Here is a 21964-nt window from a genome sequence, read left to right as displayed (position 1 = left end):
AGACAGAGGTGAAGTGACTTGCCCAGGGTCACACAGCTAGTGTATGAGGCCACATTTGAACTCTGGTCTTCCTGATTCCATGCCCAGGGCTCTGTGGCTCCACATGGCAGGAGCTTAATAAATGTTGATTCACTAATTCAAGGATCAGATGAGATAATCTCTGAGCTTCCTTACAAGCTTTAGGTCTATGATCCTATTAAGGGTGGCCTGTGTGCCAAGAGACATGTTAAGTTGTTAAGACCAAAACAAAACAGACCCTGCCCTCAGGGATCTTACATTCTGCTAGGGGGAGATAGCGTGTAAACATGAGTAAACACAAAACCTGTGCAAAGCTCCCTGCACATCTTTGTCTCTGAACCCCTTGTCTTCCTTCAAGGCTCAGCTGAGGGGCCTCTGATTCTCACCAGTCCTTACTGCTCTCCCCTTCCTCAGTTTATGACAGGGCAAGCTTGAGGTTCCCCTGATCTTTCATGCTGATCCCCCCTAAAATCCATATTTCTTTGGCTTATTATTCCTTCCCTCCAGGAGCTTCCTCTGGGGAGAATCTAGGGATCTGGTTTATCCATAGCTTGTATCTATATATACCATATGCACAGACTAGTAAATATGGAATAACTTGATGAGGAAGTAAGCTGTCATGATTGGAGGGCAGGGAGTAAGATAAGGGAGGTCTCAAGAAGGAGGTGACCCCTGAACTAAGCCATAGAAGAAGATTACCAACCCAAAAAAACTAAGATGAAAAAGATGCAAATAGGGAGGGGGGGCAAGTGAGGGGGAACCCACAAGCTGTACAAATGTATGTAAGCATGCATGCATGCATGCATGAATGAACGGATGGATGGATGGATGGATGGATGAGTGAGTGAAGGAACAAACAAATGAACGAATGGATGGATGGATGGATGAGTGAAGGAACAAACGAATGAATGAATGAATGAAAAAACATCTATTTATTATGCCCTTACTATATACAAAGCATTATTCTTAGTACTGGGGTTAGAAATTTAGAAGAAAAAAAGAAGAACAATTCTTCCCAAGGATCTCTCATTCTAGTGGGGGCAGACCACACATAGAGGGGAGGCTGCAGCTGCTAGTCAGAAGGCATAGGCATGTTGTACTTAGGGTACAGTGGCACAGCCAATGGTGATGCCTCACGTTTCTTGTCATTGCCATCGATAAAACCATACCCCGTCCTGATGTCAAACATTTTGATGCTGCCAAGGACTTGATGCTGAGTCCCAGGAACAACTGGTTATTCAATCTGGCTTTTTAGAGGCTGTTAAATATTCAGTGAACACTCTTTTGCACAATAGATTCTTTGCGTAAGAGACCTGGGATTAAAAAAAAAAATCTAATGCTCTTTGACTTGGTATTTTCAGGCTTAAGTGAAAGGTGGGTGGTCTGGCAGTTAGATCACAAAAGCAGCCAAGCTCTGTCTGGTAGAGAAAAATTCTTTCTCAGGACTGGAAGGAAAGTTGATGTGTGAGACCTTAGCTCCGACATGTGCCTAGGAAATGAATATGGGCTAGCCAACTGGGGCACTCTGGAGAGCAGGGCAGCACTGCCAATTATTCCAAATACTCTTGCTTGGTGTTTAATTGTCTCTCTTCCCAGCTCCCACTGGAGAAATAATATGAAATGGAATAACCATTCCTACATTTATTATGAAATTAGGCATGGACGGGGCAGCTAGGTGGCGCAGTGGATAGAGTACTGGCTCTGGAGTCAGGAGGACCTGAGTTCAAATCCAGCCTCAGACACTTGACATTTACTAGCTGTGTGACCCTGGGCAAGTCACTTAATCCCAATTACCTCACCAAAAAAAAAAATTAGGCATGGAGGACTTGGCAAATAGTATCAACTTATAACTATTAGCTTTAATAATGATAATTTTGGGTTTTTTTATTTTTGTCAAATAAGGTAATATTTGCACAGTGCCTGGCACAAAGTAGCATCCAGGTTTTTGAGAAGCAATGTAGTCTGGTGGGTAGAGGGCTGGACTTGGAGTCAGAGAGACCTGGGTGCAAATCCCATCTCTGATGCTTGTTAGCCATGTGACCATGGGCAATTCAATATGCTTTATCTCTCTGACCCTCAAATTCCTCATTTCTAATATGGGTGTAATAGCACCTAATGAAAGAATGCATGTAAAACACTCTGGGTCACAGATTTAGAACTGAAAAGAACCTCAGAGGCTGTTTAACCCAAACATATAATTTTGCAGCAGAGGAAACAAAAGCCCAAGGAGGAGTGACTTGCCCAAGGTCATACAGCTAGTAAATGAGAGACAGGATTTAAACCCAGATCCTCTGATAACAACCTCAATGTTCTTTCCATTATACCATGCTTTGTAAGTCATGAAGCACTACTTAGGCAGCAGCTCTTATTATTGGCTAGAGAAGCCACTGTGGTATAATGGAGAGAGAGCCAATCTCAGAGTCTAAAGGACCTGGGTTCAATCTTTGTGTCCAGCGTCCACTGTTTGTGACCCCCACAAGTCATTTCTTTTCTTGGTGCCCCATAAGGTTGTAGTTTGTGGAAGAGCAGTTGACTTGTCTTGGTAAAAGGTCTTCATGGGGAACTCTCTACACTCTTAATGAGCATATAAATCTCAGGACCAGTCCAAATTCTTTTTTGGGGGGGGCAGGTCAATGAGGGTTTAAGTGACTTGCCCAGGGTCACATAGCTAGCCAGTCCAAATTTAATACCAATGTCTTTCTTTGCCCTAATAATAATAACTAAAATATAATTATATATAAAACTATAAATATATAACTATATATGTGCCTCTATATACACACTATATATGCACACATACATACACATTTATGTGTTGTGTATACATATATGTATACGTGTATATACATACTGTGTATAACACTAGCATTTCACAACAACCCTGGGAGGTAGGGTCTATTATTATCCCCATTTTACAGATGAGGCAACTGAGGCAAAAAGTGACTTGCTCAGGGTCACTCAGCTAATAAGAGTCTAAGGCCATATTTGAACCTGGTCTTCCTGACTCCAGTCCCCATGTGCCGCCTACCTGCATCCTTGGCCTCTTATGGACAGAGAATTGTAAATGGACCCGGCCAAGGGCATTCCTCCCTCGTCCCCCACAAATGAGCCTGGAGACTTCAAAGTCTATAATCCACTGTCCCTTCTAAGCCTTGACCTGCCTGAAAAAGATGGTGTTTGCCAATAGAGGAGAGACCATTTCTGGGGGGAATTTCCATGGAGAATACCCAGCAAAGGTAAGTCCTAAGCATTCTTTTCTCCCTCTGGGAGTGTCATCGAGAGTAGACGAAATGACTTAGCACAGGTATTTTCTTAGGCTCTGGACTACTTGGCCATAGGTGTCCATGAACTTGCAGCCATCAGCGAGCGGAGGATCGAAAGGCTGTGTAACCCGTCACTCAGTGAGCTGCCTGCATTCCTGGTGGCCGAAGGAGGCCTGAACTCTGGGTTCATGATTGCCCACTGCACAGCGGCGGCTCTGGGTAAGAACCCCGCTTCTCTGGGAGCAGCACATGGGAAAGGAGGTGTTTCCCCAGGTCTCTGCCCTGGACGGACCACACTGGAGAAAGAGGGACCTGGACAAGCCCATGTGTGTGTCTGGAGGTGGAGGGAGGGACAAGATGGTAAAGGGAAGGGAAGAAGCATTAATTAAGCACCTACTATGTGCTTGACACTGTGCTAAGCACCTGACAAATATTAAATCTCATTTGATCCTCATAACAACCCTGTGAGGAAGGTACTATTATTATTATTCTTTTTATTACTGAATTTTTACACCTGCTGTTATTGTTGAGTCATTTTCAGTCATGACTGGGTCTCCATGACCCCATTTGGAGTTTTCTTGGCAAAGATCCTGGAGTGATTTGCCAATCCCTTCTTCAGCTCATTTTTCAGATGAGGAAAATGGGGCAAACAGGGTGCAGTGACTTGCCCAGGGTCACAGAGCTAGTAAAGTGTCTGAGGCTGGATGGGAACTCCATCCAAGCAGAATGAAAAGCCCTCAAGAATAGAAATCATCTTCTCTCTGTCTTCGTACCCCTACCACCGAGCACAGGGTCGGGCTTGTAATAGGTGCTTAACAAATGCTTGGCAATTAGTCGATGTCCTGTTGGAATGTTCAACACAGTATGTCAAGAACTCAGCTCATCCTTCCCTCAAACTATGCATCTCTCACTACCTTCCCAGAGTCACAGCACCATAGATCTAGAGTTTGACAGGACCTCAGAGGACCTCATGTTACAGATAGGAGACTGAGCACAAGGGACATGAAGATACTTGCCCAAAGTCACACAGGGAGTCGGGCAGCATTTGAACCCATGTCCTCCAGCTCCAAGTTATTTTCACTGCCTTGTGTCTATCTTTGTGTCCCCAGAGTTTTGCACAGTCCTTTGAACACAGGAGGTGCCTAATAAATGTTTTTTTTTTTAATTGTCCAAGAACTTGCTAAAGATTCCATCAGTGGAATGAACTGCCTCATGAGACAGTGAATCCCTCTTACTAAAGATGTTGCACGCACTAGAGTCTAAACCACCACTTTTCATGAGTTTTGTAAAGCAGATTGGTTCCTATTTGGGGTGTGGGATAGCCCTAGTCTACCAAGACTTCTCTCCCACTCCAGGATTTTATGGGTGGGATTCTACAAGGCTTTGTCTGAGAATGTAATACCAAGCTCTCTCAAAACCCATCCCTACCTCCATTTTCAGCCCAGCCCTATAAACATTCATCCTCTTTTTATTCATGGCATCCAAAAAGAGGAGACAATTGCTTAAATTCAATAAACATTTATTAAGCACTTTAGCACTAAGAAACGGAGATACAAATAAGGAAAAACAAGACAGTTCCTGCCCTCAGGGATTTCATAATCTAATGAGGGAAGGCAGTTCAAGAGAGGAAACTGAAAAGGAGCATGGGACACCAGCAGGTACCTGAAGTGGGGGCATGCTGTTTGTACAGTCAAAGCCAAGCAGAGCAGCTGATGGAAAATCAAGCGACAGATGAGCTTTTTTTCCCCCCTCGGGGCAATGAGGGTTAAGTGACTTGCCCAGGATCACACAGCTAGTAAGTGTCAGGTGTCTGAGGCTGGATTTGAACTCAGGTCCCTCCTGAATCCAGGGCCAGTGCTCTATCCACTGCGCCACCTCGCTGCCCTGTAGGTCTCAGTTTCTTGATCTGGAAACTCTAGAAGCTATGTGGACCTACCTAGAAGCCAGGTGGTACAGTGGATAGAGCACTGGGCTTGGAGTCAGGAGGTCTCATCTTCCTGAGTTCAAATCCAACCTTAGTCACTTTCTAGCTTGTGACCCTGGGCAAGCCACTTCACCCTGTTTGCCTCGGTTTCCTCATCTGTAAAATGAACTGGAAAAGGAAATGGCAAACCATTTCTGTATCTTTGCTGAATGGGGTCACGAAAAGTTGGTCATGCCTGCAAATGAGTCAACAAAAAATAGTAGAGTTCTCAAGAAAATGCATGTTCCAATGGGTTGGGTTTTTTGGTTTTTTTGTGGGGCAATGAGGGTTAAGTGACTTGCCCAGGGTCACACAGCTAGTAAGTGTCAAGTGTCTGAGGCCGAATCTGAACTCAGGACCTCCTGAATTCAAGGCCAGTGCTTTATCCACTGCGCCACCTAGCTGCCCCTACCCCCATGATAGGTTGTTAATGAGAATTCCTCCTGACAACTGTTAGGGCTGACAGTCACCAGTCTTAATTCCAATTTCTGCCCTACCTCTGGGGGCAATCCTGGAAATTCCCTTCTCTTCCATTCTTCAGGCCCTGTCCCGTGCTTCATGTTTTCTGTCACTGAAGCTTTCCTCCTGTGCTTTGGTTACAAGGCCATATATGAGTTGTAAAGACTCAGGAAAAATTGATAATCTTACACCCCAACATCAACCACATACCTGCTCACTTATGAAATGCCCTGGTTTCATTTCTACTAGTGTGTAGAGAGAACACAGACTCTGCAGTCATTGAGCCTGAGTCCAAATCCCATTTATGACACTGCCCATAGGCCACTGCATCAACTGGGGCCTCAGTTCCTCTCTCTATTAAACGAAGGGGTTGGATGGGATGGTTTCTGACGTCCCTTTAATCCCCAGATCTATTCTGATCTTATGTCTGCATTTTTATGAACTTCTTGGGGATGAAAAACTTTGATGACCCAAAGGAGTGAATCCCTAACTGTTCAATATTAGGCACTTCAATAAAGAGTGGAGGAAGGGGGCAGCTAGGTGGTGCAGTAGATAAAGCACTGACCCTGGATTCAGGAGGACCTGAGTTCAAAGCCAGCCTCAGACACTTGATACTTACTAGCTGTGTGACCCTGGGCAAGTCACTTAACCCTCATTGCCCTGCAAAAAAAAAAAAAAGAGTGGAATAGACATTTTTGAGCAGAATGGCCTACTCAGTTCTCTTCACATCAACTTTCTCATCACCAATTGAGTGTTTAAAAAGAGGCTATCAAAAATATTGGATAAGGGTTAATAAGCCTTCATTCATTAAGCTCTTACTTAAGAGCACTGGGCCAGGTGTTGGGGGAGATGCAAAGTTTAGATAAACACTCAGTCCCTGTACTCATGGAGTTTGGAGTCTCATAGGAGGATAAGGTACCATGACAACTCTAATACGCAGCATTATCTTATAAATGCATTGTTGTTCAGTCCTGTCCAACTCTTTGTGATCCTATAAACCATACCACACCAGTGCTATCCATGGGGGATTTTTTGGTTTGGTTTGTGTTTTGTTTTTTATAGCAAAGATACTGCAGTGATTTGCCATTTCCTTCTCCAGTGGATTAAGGCAAAGAGAGGTTAAGTGACTTGCCCAGGGTCATACAGCAGCTAAATGTCTGAGGCTGGATTTGAAATCAGGTCTTCTTGACTCCAGACCCAGCGTTCTATCTCCTGAGCCACCCAGATGCTCCAATAAATGTATCAGAGAAGTGCAAAAATCCTTACTGGTCAGGGATCTCAGGGAAGTCTTCCTGGAGGAGCCATTCATTGAATATTGCTGTTGTTGTCCAGTCATTTCAGTCGTGTCCAACTCGTTGTGACCCCCTTTTTAGGGTTTGCAATTTCCTCCTCCAGCTCATTTTAAGGAAACTGAGGCAAACAGAGTTAAGTGACTTGCCCAGGGTCACACAGCTAGGAAGTGTCTGACAGTCAGATCTACCTGACTCCTGACCTGGCACCCAGGGTGAGTGATGTCTAATTTATTCACCTTGGACTTTTGCAGTTTCAGAGAGTAAAGCCCTGTGTCATCCCTCCTCTGTGGATTCTCTCTCAACCAGTGCCGCTACAGAAGATCATGTGTCCATGGGAGGGTGGGCTGCGAGAAAAGCCCTCAGAGTTATTGAACATGTGGAACAAGGTAATGCAAGCGAGGCTGCTGATTTTGTAGTAATCATTCAACAGACTGTTATTCCCAGTAATTTCGCTACTATTATTGTTGTCAAGGGACCCTCAAAAGTCTTCTCCATGACCACAATTCAAAAGCCTCGATTCTGGGGCACTCAGCTTTTCTTATACTCCACCTTTCACAGCCACACGTCACAACTAGAAAAACCATAGCTTTGACTACCAGCCCTTTGTTGGCAAGGTGATGTCTCTGCTGTTTGGTACGCTGTCCAGGTTGGCCGTAGCTTTCCTTCCAGGAGCAAGCATCTACTATTCAGTTGATTCTTGTTTGGATGCTCTACAAATCCATTGTCAGATATTTTAACTCTTCCAAAGGTGTATTAAGACTGGTATCATTGCAGATGTGAATTAATTTACATGTATTCTTTTCACTGAACTTTGATTTCAGGATGCCAAAAAGCCTCTTGCCGTATACAGACAGAATAACTGGCTTTCTTGAAATATCTGGGATATGGTCCTATTTTTAGTATCATCCCCCAGTTTTCCAGCCCCTCCCAAATTGATTTTCTAAGGGAAAGTGCCACAAGGCACTTAAACTCTAGCCCTCAGTGACCCTGAGCTATGCAGACCAGAGGGATTCTCACCTTTACCTCTCCCTCTTTCCTCTGTCAAATAAAATGGAATAGCTCAGGTGAGGGGACTAGACCCCAAGATCATTGTAAAGTTGTCACGGTCCCTGGAGATCAGTCAATCCCACACCCTCATTTTGTGGACAAAGAGAGGGCAGCTCAGAGAGTACCTGTGTCTTGTTGAAAGTCATAGACTTAGGTAGGGGTAGACATCCTGTCTCCTAATACAATGTTCCTTCCATCTCAACCAGCTATGAAAGAATCAAGTGCTTCCTAGTTAGACTTGATTGGTGATTCCAAATTCCAACTGAATAAATTGGATAAATGCAGAGGAGCAAAGCTGTGAGCTCTGAGGGGTGGGACTGGGGGGTCTGCTTGGTCTTTCTAGGTAACTATCCCAATTCTTTTACTTTATCTGACTGTATAGTCAGGAATATTAAGGACTGAACCAGTGATTTCATTGGTACCAGGAACTCCCAGGGGAAGAAACCCCCTCTACTAGGGCAAATTGGCTCCTTCTCTGCATCTTATAGTCTCAGAAAGATGTCCAGAGGACCTAGGGTCACACAGCCAGCATGGGTCAGAGACAGGACTGGAACCCAGGTCTTCAGGGCCAAATAACTCTCTGTCTACTACCTTTCAGACTGTTTAGATGTGGGTGGGGAAATGTAGGTTAAAACAATAAGAAGCATGGTCCACTTTGTTCTGAGATATCTTTACTAGCTGGGTGTCTGTGAGCAAATCCCTCACCCTCTCTGGGCAGCACTTTGTTCAGCTGTGAAAAGGGGGGGGGGCGGTTCGGGAGGCCCTTCTCCAACTCCAGATCTATGACTCTATGATCCCAAATCCTTTTCTCTGGCTCTCAGCTTCATCATCTGTAAACTTAAAGGGTTAAACCACAGTTATGCTCTCTAAGGTTCCCTTCACCTCTGACTCCCATTATCCTATGTAGAACATCCAATCTAATCAACATTTATTAAGTGCCTGCTGAATGCTGAGCACTGTGCTAAGCCCTGGGGATACAATGAGTAAAAAGACAGTCCCAGCCCTCAAAGAGCTCACAATCTAATGAAGGAAGAGGAAATGGAGACAACACACATTAAAGATAAAGGGTATCTCATTTTCCAGATGGAGCCCAGAGAGGGATAACTTGTTCAAGGTCACACAGCTACTAGAGACTGGGCTAATGAAGTGTATGAAATGTCAAATGTCTGGCTGCCTTCAAGTTTCAGCTAAAGAAGCCTTTCTGATCCTCTCTAAAGCTAGTGCCCTCCCTCTGGGATTATCTCCAATTTATTCTGCATATGTCTAGTTTGTATATAGTTGTTGGCATGTTGTCTCCCCGCATTCATCTGCTTTTGCTTTTCTTGGAACCCGCAATACTCAGCACGGTACCCAGCACATGGTTGTTGTTATTGTTGTTGACGTTGCTGTTGTTCAGTCATTTTCAGTTGTGTCTGACTCTTCGTGGTCCCATTTGGGGCTTTCTTGGCAGAGATACTGGGAGCGTTTTGCCATTTTCTTCTCTGGCTCATTTGACAGATGAGGAGATTGAGGCAAACAGGGTTTAAGCACATAGGAGATGCTTAATAAATACTTCTTGACTTGACTAATGATGAACCTCCACTGCAGTCTTTATAAAAATGTAACAGCATATCCTTGGTGTTAAGCTTTGTGAAGACCACTCTCCCACTCTCCAAAATTCTATCTTCTAGTGTTGGCCATTGAGCTCCTTGCTGCCTGTCAGGGCATTGAGTTTCTACGCCCCCTCAAAACAACCACTCCATTGGAGAAGGTCTACGACCTTGTGCGCTCTGTTGTAAGGTAAAGTCAAACAAACACTTTCCCAGAGGTTAAAAACCACCAACTATGGCAACAGTTAATGTTTGGCCAATGTTTCACCTTCCTCCCAAGGCTATTGAGAGGACCAAATGAGATAACATGTGTACGGTGCTTTGCCGACCTTCGAGTACTATTAAGATCCTATTATTATTATTGTTGTTGTTGTTGTTGTTATCGCAATTAACGTGCCATGGTCTTTCTTCTCTCTAGGCCTTGGATAAAAGATCGTTTCATGGCCCCAGACATTGAAGCAACTCATCGGCTGCTTGTGGATCAAAAGGTAAGGTCTCGGGGTAGCTAGGTGGCGCAGTGGATAGAGCACCGGCCCTGGAGTCAGGAGGACCTGAGTTCAAATCCGGCCGCAGACACTTAACACTTACTAGCTGTGTGACCCTGGGCAAGTCACTTAACCCCAATTGTCTCACTAAAAAAAAAAAAAGTAAGGTCTCCAGTTTGGCCTCACCGATTGGTCATAGAGCTGGCTCATCTGGGCCAACTCCTTTGTTCTACAGATGAGGAAGGACCTGGAAGCCCAGGTTAGCCAAGAAGTGACTTAGATCATAGCTTTAGAACCAGAAGGGACCTTGGAGGTCATGTTACTCTATCCCCCTCCCTCGTTTTTACAGATGAGGAGACTGAGACCTAGGGATGGAAAGTGACTTCCCAAGGTCACACATGTAGTAAGTGTGACTTGATCCCAGTACATCTGACATCACATCCAGAGACCTTCTACTACACAGCATTGGTCTCAGTCATTACGAGAAAGCAAAATGGCACCACTGTCGATAACATTGCCACATTCTTCCTAAGCGTTGACTCCTCGCTGGAAGGGATTAAGTGATATTTGGACACTGCATGAATGTTCCTTGGTCACTGAGGAACCATTTGGCAAGTTACTGGTTTGGTGCATTCAATGTGGATTAATCATGAAAAGTACCATTGTATATAGTGGGAATAGCCCCAGACTTGAAGTCAGGAGACCTAGGCATGAGTACCAGCTCAATTACTTAGCTGTGTGACCTTGGGTAAGTCCCTTAAGCATAGGTGTCTCATCTATAAGATGGAGGAAGTTAGGGGGTGGTAGCAGTACTTAAACTAACAATTTCCCAGGGCTAACTATGAAGAAAGTGCCTCATCAACTCTATATGTTTTCAGTCAAGGCAAAGAACAAATCTCCATGGGGAGAAGATGAAATGGAGAGAGGGTCCAGCATTCCCTCACTCAGCCTGTTTTTCTTTAAAGTAGAGCAACAAGGGGCAGCTAGGTGGCTCAGTGGATAGAGCACCGGCCCTGGAGTCAGGAGTACCTGAGTTCGAATCCGGCCTCAGACACTTAACACTAGCTGTGTGACCCTGGGCAAGTCACTTAACCCCAATTGCCTCACAAAAATAAATTAAAAAAAAAAGTAGAGCAACAAACCAACTTGAGAGTTGCCTAGAGTTGTCCTTTTAGTACTTTTAGGGTTTTTTGGTCTGAACCAGTAATTTCATTGGTGTAGGAAAGACGTGTCAAACTCTGGTTGAACCAGACTAAAATGTAATTGGGAAATGCTTCACAAAATAAACAAAAATACAATACAACATAGATAATGTTAATTTGTAATTTTCTAAGTGGCCCAGTATGTGGCCCAGAAGGATCAATTTCTGTTTGAGGTTTACCGCACCAATGTAGCACCTTTGTAATTTATAGTCTTAGAGAGTCAACTTAGGTACTCAAGAGGTCAAATGACTTGTCTATGGTTGGGCTATGTTATGCTAGAGATAGAACTTGAACCCCACACTTCCTGATTCCAAGGATGCTCCTTTATTGTAGTCAAGAAAGGGGATGAACAAGAATGAGTATTTTGGACTTTTCCCGTATCCATATGAACCATACATAGTGGCACAGCAGATAAGGCATTGGACTTGGAGTCAAAAAGATCTGGGTTCAAAAACTTCCTCAGATACTTACTCGCTGTGTGCATCTGGGTAAGACTTAACTTCACTCCCCTTCATTTTCCTCCTCTGCAAAACGGGGATTAAAAACAATATTTGTCTCAGAGGATTGTGGTGAGACACCAATGAGATAAATATATGTTTGTTGTTGAGTTGTTTTAATTGTGTCCAACTCTCCGTGACCCCATTTGGGGTTTTCTTGGTGAGAAACTGGAGTGATTTGTCATTCCCTTCTCCAGCTCATTTTACAAATGAAGAAACGGAGGCAAACAGGATTGAGTGACTTGTCTAGGGTCACACAGCTAGTATGTGTCTAAGGTCAGGTTTGAATTCAGGTCCTTCTGACAGCAGGCCCAACACCATCTACCTGCCCACCTAGCATGATGCTGTACACTTAATGACTGTTTCTTGAATTTAACTGAAATCATAGAATTATAGATTTGGAACTGAAAGCAATCACATAGGCCAGCAAGTCCAACCTCCTCCTTTTACTTAGGAGGAAACTGAGGCCCAGAGTGGTTAGGTGACTTGGCCAGGGTCACATAACTTGGGAGTGTCTGAGGTAAGATTCAAACTCAGGTTTTCAGACCAGGGAAGGGAAAGGAATAAACATTCCACAGCGCCTACTGTGCACCAAGCACCATGCTAAGCACTTTATAAATACTGTCTCCTTTTTCTCCTCATAACAACCCTATAAGGTAGATGCTAATATTATCCCTGTTTTACAGGTGAGGAAACTGAGGCAAGCAGAAGTTAAATTACTTGCCCAGGGTCACACAGATTTGAACCCAAGTCTTCCTAACTCCAGCCCAGTACACTATGCATTATGACACCAGGAACTGCTTCATCAGACTGACATTTCAGTCTGGCTTCAGTCTCCTTTTCCTGTCTTTTTACATGTTACTTCCCTATACTCTACCCAAACTGGCCTGCTGGCTGTTCCCCAGATTTCATGTTTCTCCTCACCTACACTCCTTAGCATCTTTAGCTTCCTTCAAGGTTCAATTTAACTACCTCCCCTCAAGAAATCTTTTCTGAACTCCTTTTATTGCTTGTACTCGCTCCCTTGTATTTGCCTATCTGTGTGATTTTTGACTCCTCACAATAGAATGTAAGTTCTGTGAAGGTAGGGACTATTTTAAAAAATTTTATCTTTTCCTCCCTAGCATCTTATCCATGGTAGATATTTAATAAATGCTCAATGAATGAGTAAATGACATCTTAAACACATTTAAATATTTTCACATTTATTTTTTATGTTAAAATTCTTTTGGACTTGTGTTTTAAGAGACATTAATATAGTGAATATTAATGAATGCTATGAGTGAAATGGGGGGATTAAAAACCTCAAGATAACCATAAGCCATTACTTGTTAAATTTCCAGTCACTTGTTGTTCTAACTCTAGAGGTAGTTGGCTTTCAACAAGGTTTACAAAATGAAGTGCATTTCAGTGTTGTGATTTTGTCTTTGTCTTTCCTGTCCCTCCCAGGTTTGGGAAGTTGCTGCACCTTATATTGAAAAGTACAGAATGGAGCAGGAGCAAGAACTCTTCCAAGAATCCAGGCCCGTGTCTCCCACTGCATTTTCACTGGACTCACTGCGCAAGAAAACAGATGCTATAGATGAACACCCTGAAACTGAAGATCTGTAATGGGTCACTCATTCTCACCATAGATCAAACGGATTACAGACCAACACTATTCTCTCTCAATACTATCTGATTTATTTGCTGTCAGACTAGCTATGTGGTTCAGAGACACATGGTAGTCACAGAAATTTCTAATTAGATTGATCACTGTAGATAGATACTGTCCTTCAAGGATATGTGGTTTGTTACTTATAGATAAAAGATGTAAATCTCAGGATCATAGATTTAAACCTGGAAGTTCCCTTTAGTCTAACCCCCTCATTTTACAGATGAGGAAACTGAGGCATAGAGAAGTTAAGAGACTTACCCAGGGTCACACAGCTGGTGTCTGAGGCATAATTTGAATTCAGGTCTTCTTAACTCCAAGCCCATCATTTTAGTCACCTAGCTACCTAAAAATCACAACCCATCTACAAGTTGACATGTGGTTTTGAAGACCAGGCCAAAAACTAAGCTCAGAAAAAAAAAATCAGTCTTGAAAAAGAGTTGAGATGGGTAAAGGATTTGGAAATATGGTTGGTCTGTCTACATTGCTCACCCTACTAGGATATTTGGTCAGTTTTTTCTTAACTTCATGTCTCATAGATTTGATGTAAATTTCACAAATACATTCTGTTCTTATGAAAAATATTCAGTAATTAATTCTTGACACTGGGGAAAAGTTTACTACCAAAAACTTAAGGAATAACTAAGGTTAGAGAGCTCTTCTGTTCTTAGCAAATATACAGTGAGTTCAAGTCTGAAATAACTAAGCTTTATCAACCACTTAACATTTAATAAGCACCAACTATATTCCAGTGTTAGGCATGAGAAATACAAAACCAGTCCCTGTCTTCAAGAAGCTTACATTCTACTGAAGGGATGCAATATATGTACTAATAAATAAATACAAGAAACATACAAAATAAATAACACTATCTTTCCCCCAAAAGGACAGAAATATGTTTTTTTGACCAATAGCAAAGCCAACTTATCCAACTGGTTGGAATTGTGTGTGTGTGTGTGTGTGTGTGTGTGTGTGTATGTATATGATAGAAAGAGAGAGAGAGAGTGAGAGAGTGAGAGAGAGAGAGAGACTTTTGAGTCTTGTGCCCTAACCCCATTTTCTCCATAAGCTCTGTGGTTTTTATTACTCTAGTTTACAGAGTACAGTGATTTTTAGGAATGCATATGTAAAGGTTGGATATAGCAGAACTGACTGTATACATATATGTGTGTAGATAGCTAGAGGGGGATGATAGATAGAAAGGAAGGAAGGAAGGAAAAGAAAGGAAAAGAAAGGAAGAAAGGAAGGAAGAAGAAAGAAAGAGAAAGAAAGGAAGGAAGAAGAAAGAAAGAAAGAGAAAGAAAGAAAGAAGGAAGGAAGGAAGGAAGGAAGGAAGGAAGGAAGGAAGGAAGGAAGGAAGGAAGGAAAGAAATTCGCATATATTGGTGTTCAGTCATTTCAGGTGTGTCTGACATTTTCTGACCCTATTTGGGATTTTCTTGGCAGAGATACTAGAGTGGTTTGCCATTTTCTTCTCCAGCTCATTTTACAGATCAGAAAACTGAGGCAAACACGTAAACAGGTGAAGTGGCTTACACAGGGTCACACAGCTAGTAAGTGCCTGAGGCCAGATTTGAACTCATAAAGTTGAGTCTTGGCATATACATCTTAAAGATCACAGAGCAATTGAGTCATTGACAGAGACTCAACTATATCTATATCTAAATGTAAATATATATATATATATATATACATATATATAAGACACCCTCCCCTTCTGATCACAACCACTACCAATAAGAAAAAAATATTTTTAAATTGAAAGAAAAAAAGATTTAGGTTAGATTTTGGTGAGATCTTTATGACAGAGGCAGAGTCCCAAATAAGTTGGTTAACTTCTACCGGTCTATCATGAAAATTTAATAACTTAGTTTCCAAGCTATTTGCCACCATCTTGAATTCTCTCCCCCTCCCCGACTGTGATTTTCAATAGGGAGGGGAGCTAACTGAGCCACTCACTGTCAATGGCTTACACTGTCAATATGGCATTTTCTGGTCATTAATTTCCAGTCCATCTTGCTCCTTCTCCTGCCTAACCTCACTCTCCACTCCAGAATAATCTTGAGGATATAGAGAAATCAAAGATAACTTTTTCTTCCTGAGAAAAAGTTGGATATCCCTGTAGACAATGGAATGTGTTACTCAAGAAGGTTGTTTAAGCTTTGGTGGGCAGGGACCAGGTCAAAAAAAGGATCAAAGACTCCCTGAAAAATTATAAGGGTAGCCCTGCCTGACCAGAAGTGCAAGGGTGAGGGTCACAGAATCCAATTATAGAGTCACAAAATCTATGGCTCAGAAGGAGTCTTTGAAGTGGTCTAATCCAAATAGATACATTTCCCCTCTTCCATTGATGCATAAATGGAATGATTTTCAACCAAAGAAAATAATGCTGCTATAATTGGTCGAGTCAGGAGCCATGATATTGGAGTCAGACGCCCTCCCCCTCCCCATCGCCTCTGACACCAACCCCAACTGCTATGGAATCACACTTTTCTTCATCTGTAAAATAAAGGAGTTCCACCCCATTACCTATAGAGGCCTTTCCAACTTTAAGCTTACTGATACTTTCATTCCAAGACAAAAACAACCCCCAGATTGCACAACGGTTGTTAGCAGCCAAATGTTGGTCCGTTGGGACATTGCATAATTGAGGCAAATTTTCACCCTTTAGGTCAGAAAATGTTTACAGGGAAGGTAAAGGCAGACCTGGGGAAACACTGTCCAAAGAGATTAAAGCAATTCAGTCAACAAAAAATGTGCTGGGAGAAGGATTGTTTGCACAGAGGAGACACAGTTCTCTCTAAGTATGACTTTTTTCATCTCTTTATTTGCCAAGATAAACAAACACAGGGTAGATATGAACTTTATCCAGTTACAAACAGCGTCCCTCCCACAAAACCTAGCAAAGGAACGAAACCTCTTATTGTTCAAAATGTTCCCTTCTTGTGGAGATGTCAAAGTTTATGGTCATATTCTAATTCAGAGGACCCAAGTCATCATGGATAATTCTATAGCCAATGATCCTCCCATCTTCATCTCTCAATCCCCATCTCCCTAGCCTGACAAAGTGGCTCTCCCATTTATCCTTTTCTCTCCATTTTCACTGCAACTATTCTGCTTAATTAGATTATCTCCATAACTTTGGGTTGATGTTTTTTTGTTTGTTTGTTTGTTTTTTTGGTAAGGCAATTGGGGTCAAGTGACTTGCACAGGGTCACACAGCTAGTGTCAAGTGTCTGAGGCCAGATTTGAACTCAGGTCCTCCTGAATCCAGGGCCAGTACTTTATCCACTGCGCCACCTAGCTGCCCCACTCCATAACTTTCTAATGGTCTCTCAGGCCCCAGTCTTCCCCTTCTACTCAACCCTAATTTTACCATCAGTGGTAAACATCCTAAGATAGCTCAGTGGCACAGTGAATAGAGCACTGGGCTTGGAATCAGGAAGACTCATCCTCATGAGTTCAAATCTGGCCTCAGACACTTGCTAGCTGTGTGACCTTGGGAGAGTCACTTATTCCTGTTTGTCTCAGTTTCCTCATCTGTAAAATGAGAAAGAAATTACTTCAGTATCATTGCCAGTTCGGGTCATGAAAAGTCAGATACAACTGAACAGCAATCTTCCCAAGGAACAGTTCTAAATGCTACTCCACAGATCAGAATCTTTCAGTGACTTCTACAGACTGCCAAATATAAGTGAAACTCAGTATTATATTCAAGAGTCCTCCATGATCTGGCCCCACCCCACACTTTTAGCCTCATTTCCTACTTTTTGTTGTTAAGTCATTTCAGTCAGAAAGATAGATAGATGGTAGGTAGGTAGGTAGGTAGAAAGATGGATGGATGGATGGATGGATGGATGGATGGATGGATGGATGGATGGATGGATGGATGGATGGATGGATTGGGTGGTTGGATGGATGGATTGGGTGGTTGGATGGATGCATGCATGCATGCATGGGCAGATGGATGGTTAGATGGATGGTTAGATGGAGAGAGAGAGAGAGAGAGAGAGAGAGAGAGAGAGAGAGAGAGAGAGAAAGAGATTTGATTGGAGATCATCTCAGATGGAAGGAACTAACATTAAGGGTGATTGGGAAAAGCTTATTGGAGAAGCTGGAGTTTTACCTGAGACCAGAAGGAAACCAGGCATGCCAGGAAGCAGACATGAGGAAGGAGAGAATTCCAAACCAGGGAGACAGCCAGTGAGAATGCCAAGAGTCTGGTAATGGAGTATCATGGACAAGGAGCAGCAAGCAGCACATTGTCACTGGATCTAAGAGTATGGGTAAGCCATAAGGAGTAAGGTATAAAGAGACTGGAAAAGTAGAAGAAGGTTCTGACAGACTTTAAAAGCCAAATCAATGATTTTATATTTGATCCCAGAAGCAATAGGAAGCCTCTGTGGTTTATTTAATGGGGGGAGAGGGGAGTGATGTGATCAGTCCCATGCTTTAGGAAAAGCTGAGTGAAGGATGGACTGAAATGGGGACAGACCTGAGTCAGGGTGACCAACCAGCAGGCTGCTGCAGTAATCCAGGTCTGAGGTGATGAGGGGGTATGGGCAGTGTCAGGAGAGAAGGGGAAATATATGAGAGATGTTATAAAGAGAGAAGTAGGTATTATCAAAAAGAATTGGCAAGTGATCGAGGTCCCTTTGAAAGGGTTGCCCAATGGTATGCTCACCTGTGGCAACTGGCAGGATCTAGATGTCAGCTGACAGTCAGGGTGTATCTTTATCCCCAGGGTACATGTCTTACACCCACATCAGACCATTCCAGTCATCCCTTCAGCTAAACAGTTTCAGAACTTCCCTGACTTTTTTTTTTTTAAGATCATTGCCTTTCAGAATAATCACATTTGCAGGGCTAACTTTAAGCAGAAATTGTAAAATAGGAGAATTTTGTCTTAGAAACTCATTTCCTCCCCTTCTGTGCTCGTTCAGTCTGTACTCCACCAGATATCAGGTTTTCATCATGGAAAAAAGCACCAATAAAATTCATTCATGCTAAGCTGTTGATAACTTAGTATCATTAAATTGTATTTTTCCAGAATGAAAGAGAGACAGAGATAGAGACAGAGAGAGGCAGGTTTATTAGATATGTGTCCTTTCCCTTGGTGGACTGTGGGTCCTCCAAAGGCAGGGAATGTTTCATACTTTGTCTTTATATCCCCAGTGGCTGGCACATAGTAGGTGCTTAATAAATGGTTGTTGATAATTGTTCTGATGGTTTCCCTTCTAAGATGATTTGCGTACTAAATCTCTATGGTCTTCAGTTTCCTGCCTGGAAAATGAGGGGTTATACTAGATGACCTCAAAGGATCCTTTTGGTCTAAATCTATCATGCCTTTTATTTTTTTTTTCAGGGCAATGAGGGTTAAGTGACTTGCCCAGGGTCACACAGCTAGTAAGTGTCAAGTGTCTGTGGCTGAATTTGAATTCAGGTCCTCCTGAATCCAGGGCTGGTGCTTTATCCACTATAGCGCCACCTAGCTGCCCCTTATGATGCCTTTAAAAAGACAACCATTGACAAAAGGTAGGGCAGCTTGGCAGTGCCATGGTGCACAGAGTGCCAAGAGTGGAGTCAGGAAGACTCATCTTTTTTTTCCCATTTTACCAGATCTTTATTTTTTTTTCAAATTACATGTAGAGATATTTTTCAACATTCCCTATTTTAACTTCCAAATTTTTCTCACCCCCTCCCTTCCCTCCCCCCTCCCAAGGCCAGCTAACATTCTGATATAGGATATACATTACAATCATGTTAAACATATAGGAAGACTCATCTTGTTGAGTTCAAATCCGGCCTCAGATACTTACTAGCAGTGTGACCCTGGGCAAGTCATTTAGCCCTATTTGCCTCAGTTTTGTCATCCATAAAATGAGCTGGAGAAGGAAATGGAAAAGCACTTCAGTATCTTTGTCAAGAAAACCTCAAATGGGGTCATGAAGAGTTGGAAACGACTGGACAATAAATAGAAGGTAATGGTCAACACCTAAGTTAGCCCTTAAATATATACCCTCTTCCATTGTTCTTTCACTTATTATGGGTTGTCTTATGTTGGCATGGAAGTGAGCCTGGGTTCTCAGAGGCTACGCCAACTGAATACCAACCAGCTCTGGTAGGACCTGACAAGCCAGGGAAGGTTTGAGTATGGATCCAGTGATTGAGACTTTGTATCTATTGTCTAGGAATAGCCCAGATCATTTGGGAGAGGTTTGTCACCAGATTGGCCACAAGGCGATAAGTTTTTTTGGTCCCTTAATGATTGCTAAGACCATTTACTAAGTCATAAAGAGATTGTAATCGGAATTGGTAGAGAGAAAATCTCACATTGAGCAAATCATACATTTTAGAAGCATTAAAGTCAGTGTTTATTATGCTAATCTTGACATCCTCCCTAGATTATAAACTCCCTGAGGTTAGGAAAGAAGAACATTTTGCATATGTCAACCCCCCCAATAGTTATAGGTTACATAAAATTCAAGTAACTGAGAACATTTGAGGAAATATTGGAATAAATAGAGACTTCTCTGGAGGGAAAACAATAAGATTGTGTCCACTTTAAAATAGATTTTACTTTTTGACCTATTGTATATACTGAAAGTAAAAGATAAAAGAGCTGAATCTCTCAGGAATTAATGCTAGCACTGCTCATTACTATTTTTTTTTTAATTTCTGTTAGTAACAGGAATCCATGTACCATTTAATAAGCCCAACCATGACCTAGGAGCCAACTGATTAGTTTTGGCCATTGCCATTGATATAGAAACTTAATTCTTGGCAAAGCAGGTTCTGTCTCTAATAAGGAATATATAGTGGGGGCGGGGGGTGGTGGTGACCCAGATTTGATTTTTTTTAAACCTGTTTTTTACAAATCAATCAATTTCATTTGTGCCTTCTTTTTTATATCACACTTTTTTTCTGGAAATATCCACACTCCACAATGAGTCATCCGTTATGACAAAGTAAAATAAACTAAAATGAGCAGCACTGACTGCATCTAACAACATATGCACCATTCTGCCCTGATAGCCCCTCACCTCTCTCCCATGATAAGAGAGGGTGTGTTTCATGAGCTGTTTTTCTGTAACCAGAAGTTACCCAAGTTACCAGTTGTTACCCAAGGTTCAGGTTCCGTTTTGCAATCTTTTTATTTTTTGTCTGTGTATGCATATAAAGGGTGCTGCTTCTTTTTTTAAATAGTATTGTATTTTTTTCCAATTACATTTAAAGATAGTTTTCAACATTCATTTTTGTAAGATTTTAGATTCCAGATTTTTCTCCCTCCCTCCCTTCTGTCCCCCTTCCCTGCAATCTTTTTATTCACATTGTTATAATCAATTTCTAGAATATTCTTTTGGTTTTTAATTATTTCCTTCTGCATCCTTTCATATACATTTTGTCAATTTCCTCCAAATTCCTCATATTGCTCACTTTGTTGTTGTCATTCAGTTGTTTCAGTCATTTCTGACTCTTTGTGACCTCTTTCAGGGTTTGCTTTGCAAAGATACTGAAGTAGTTTGCTGTTTTCTTCTCGCTCATTTTACAGATGAGGAAATGAAGGCAAACCAGGTTAAATTACTTGCCCAAGGTCACACAGCTAGGAAGTGTCTAAGGTCAGATTTGAACTCAGATCAACCTGACTCCAGGTCCAGAGCCCTACCTGCTGTACCACCTACAAATTTTTCCTAAGACATGGTTCTTGGCATCACAGAGTTTACAACTGAAAAGGATAAGATGCAAGTCTAGAAAACTATTATAAAACATCCTCATAATGAGTGTATTAGAGACGTATAAAACACTCATTTAAATGCAAATTAATATACTAATTCCAAAAAAATTCTTATCTTTTTATTAAATCAGGCCCCCTAAGGACTTTGTTAATCCAGTTTCTATTACTGCATGGTATTGAAAATTAAACTGCTTTCTTTGAAAATATCCATAGGATCATGGACCTAGTAATAACAGGGATTTCAGGGGTCATCTGGTCCAACCCCCTCATTTTACAGAAAAGTAAATTGAGGCCCAATGAAGTCAAATGACTTAACAAAGCTTACAAAGGTAATAAGCATTAAAAGTGGGCTTTAGGGGGACAGCTAGGTGGCATAGTGGATAGAGCACCAGCCTTGGATTCAGGAGGACCTGAGTTCAAATTCGGCCTCAGACACTTGACACTTACTAGCTGTGTAATCCTAGGCAAGTCACTTAACCCTCATTGTCCCGCAAAAAATTTTTAAAAATAAACAAGTGGGCTTTAAACCCATGTCATGTGATCACAGAGCCAAAAATCTTTCTACTATGTCCTGTGGCCTCTCAGGTTTTGTGACTATAGGCTGGCTGTTGCTTCCATTAATCTCATTTAGTCATCCAGTGTAACTCAACAGATGAGTGTGGCTTCCATTGTAGCTTTTACCATAAAGTGGAGTTTTTAAATTATTATAACTTTTGGTCCAGAATAATGATTTCATCAAGGTAGGGAATTCCTGGTGTGC

The 21964-nt window shown here is 42.1% G+C and overlaps 1 protein-coding gene across 1 annotated transcript in view; it reads left to right on the top strand.

The window, feature by feature from the left end:
- The window catches only part of HAL (histidine ammonia-lyase), a 36873-nt gene extending 22519 nt beyond the window's left edge, over positions 1–14354 (top strand). The window contains exons 15-20 of the mRNA XM_043968650.1: positions 3189–3254; positions 3335–3500; positions 7247–7381; positions 9713–9821; positions 10050–10119; positions 13265–14354. Coding sequence (XP_043824585.1) covers positions 3189–3254; positions 3335–3500; positions 7247–7381; positions 9713–9821; positions 10050–10119; positions 13265–13426 — 708 coding nt within the window. The 3' untranslated portion in view covers positions 13427–14354. The remainder of the gene's footprint in view (positions 1–3188; positions 3255–3334; positions 3501–7246; positions 7382–9712; positions 9822–10049; positions 10120–13264) is intronic.
- Positions 14355–21964: the final 7610 nt, after the last annotated feature.

Source organism: Dromiciops gliroides, chromosome 5, assembly GCF_019393635.1.
Source record: "Dromiciops gliroides isolate mDroGli1 chromosome 5, mDroGli1.pri, whole genome shotgun sequence".
In the NCBI taxonomy this organism is placed as follows: Eukaryota; Metazoa; Chordata; class Mammalia; order Microbiotheria; family Microbiotheriidae; genus Dromiciops; species Dromiciops gliroides.
Note: the sequence above shows the minus strand (reverse complement) of the source record. Positions and strands in the feature narration are given on the sequence as shown.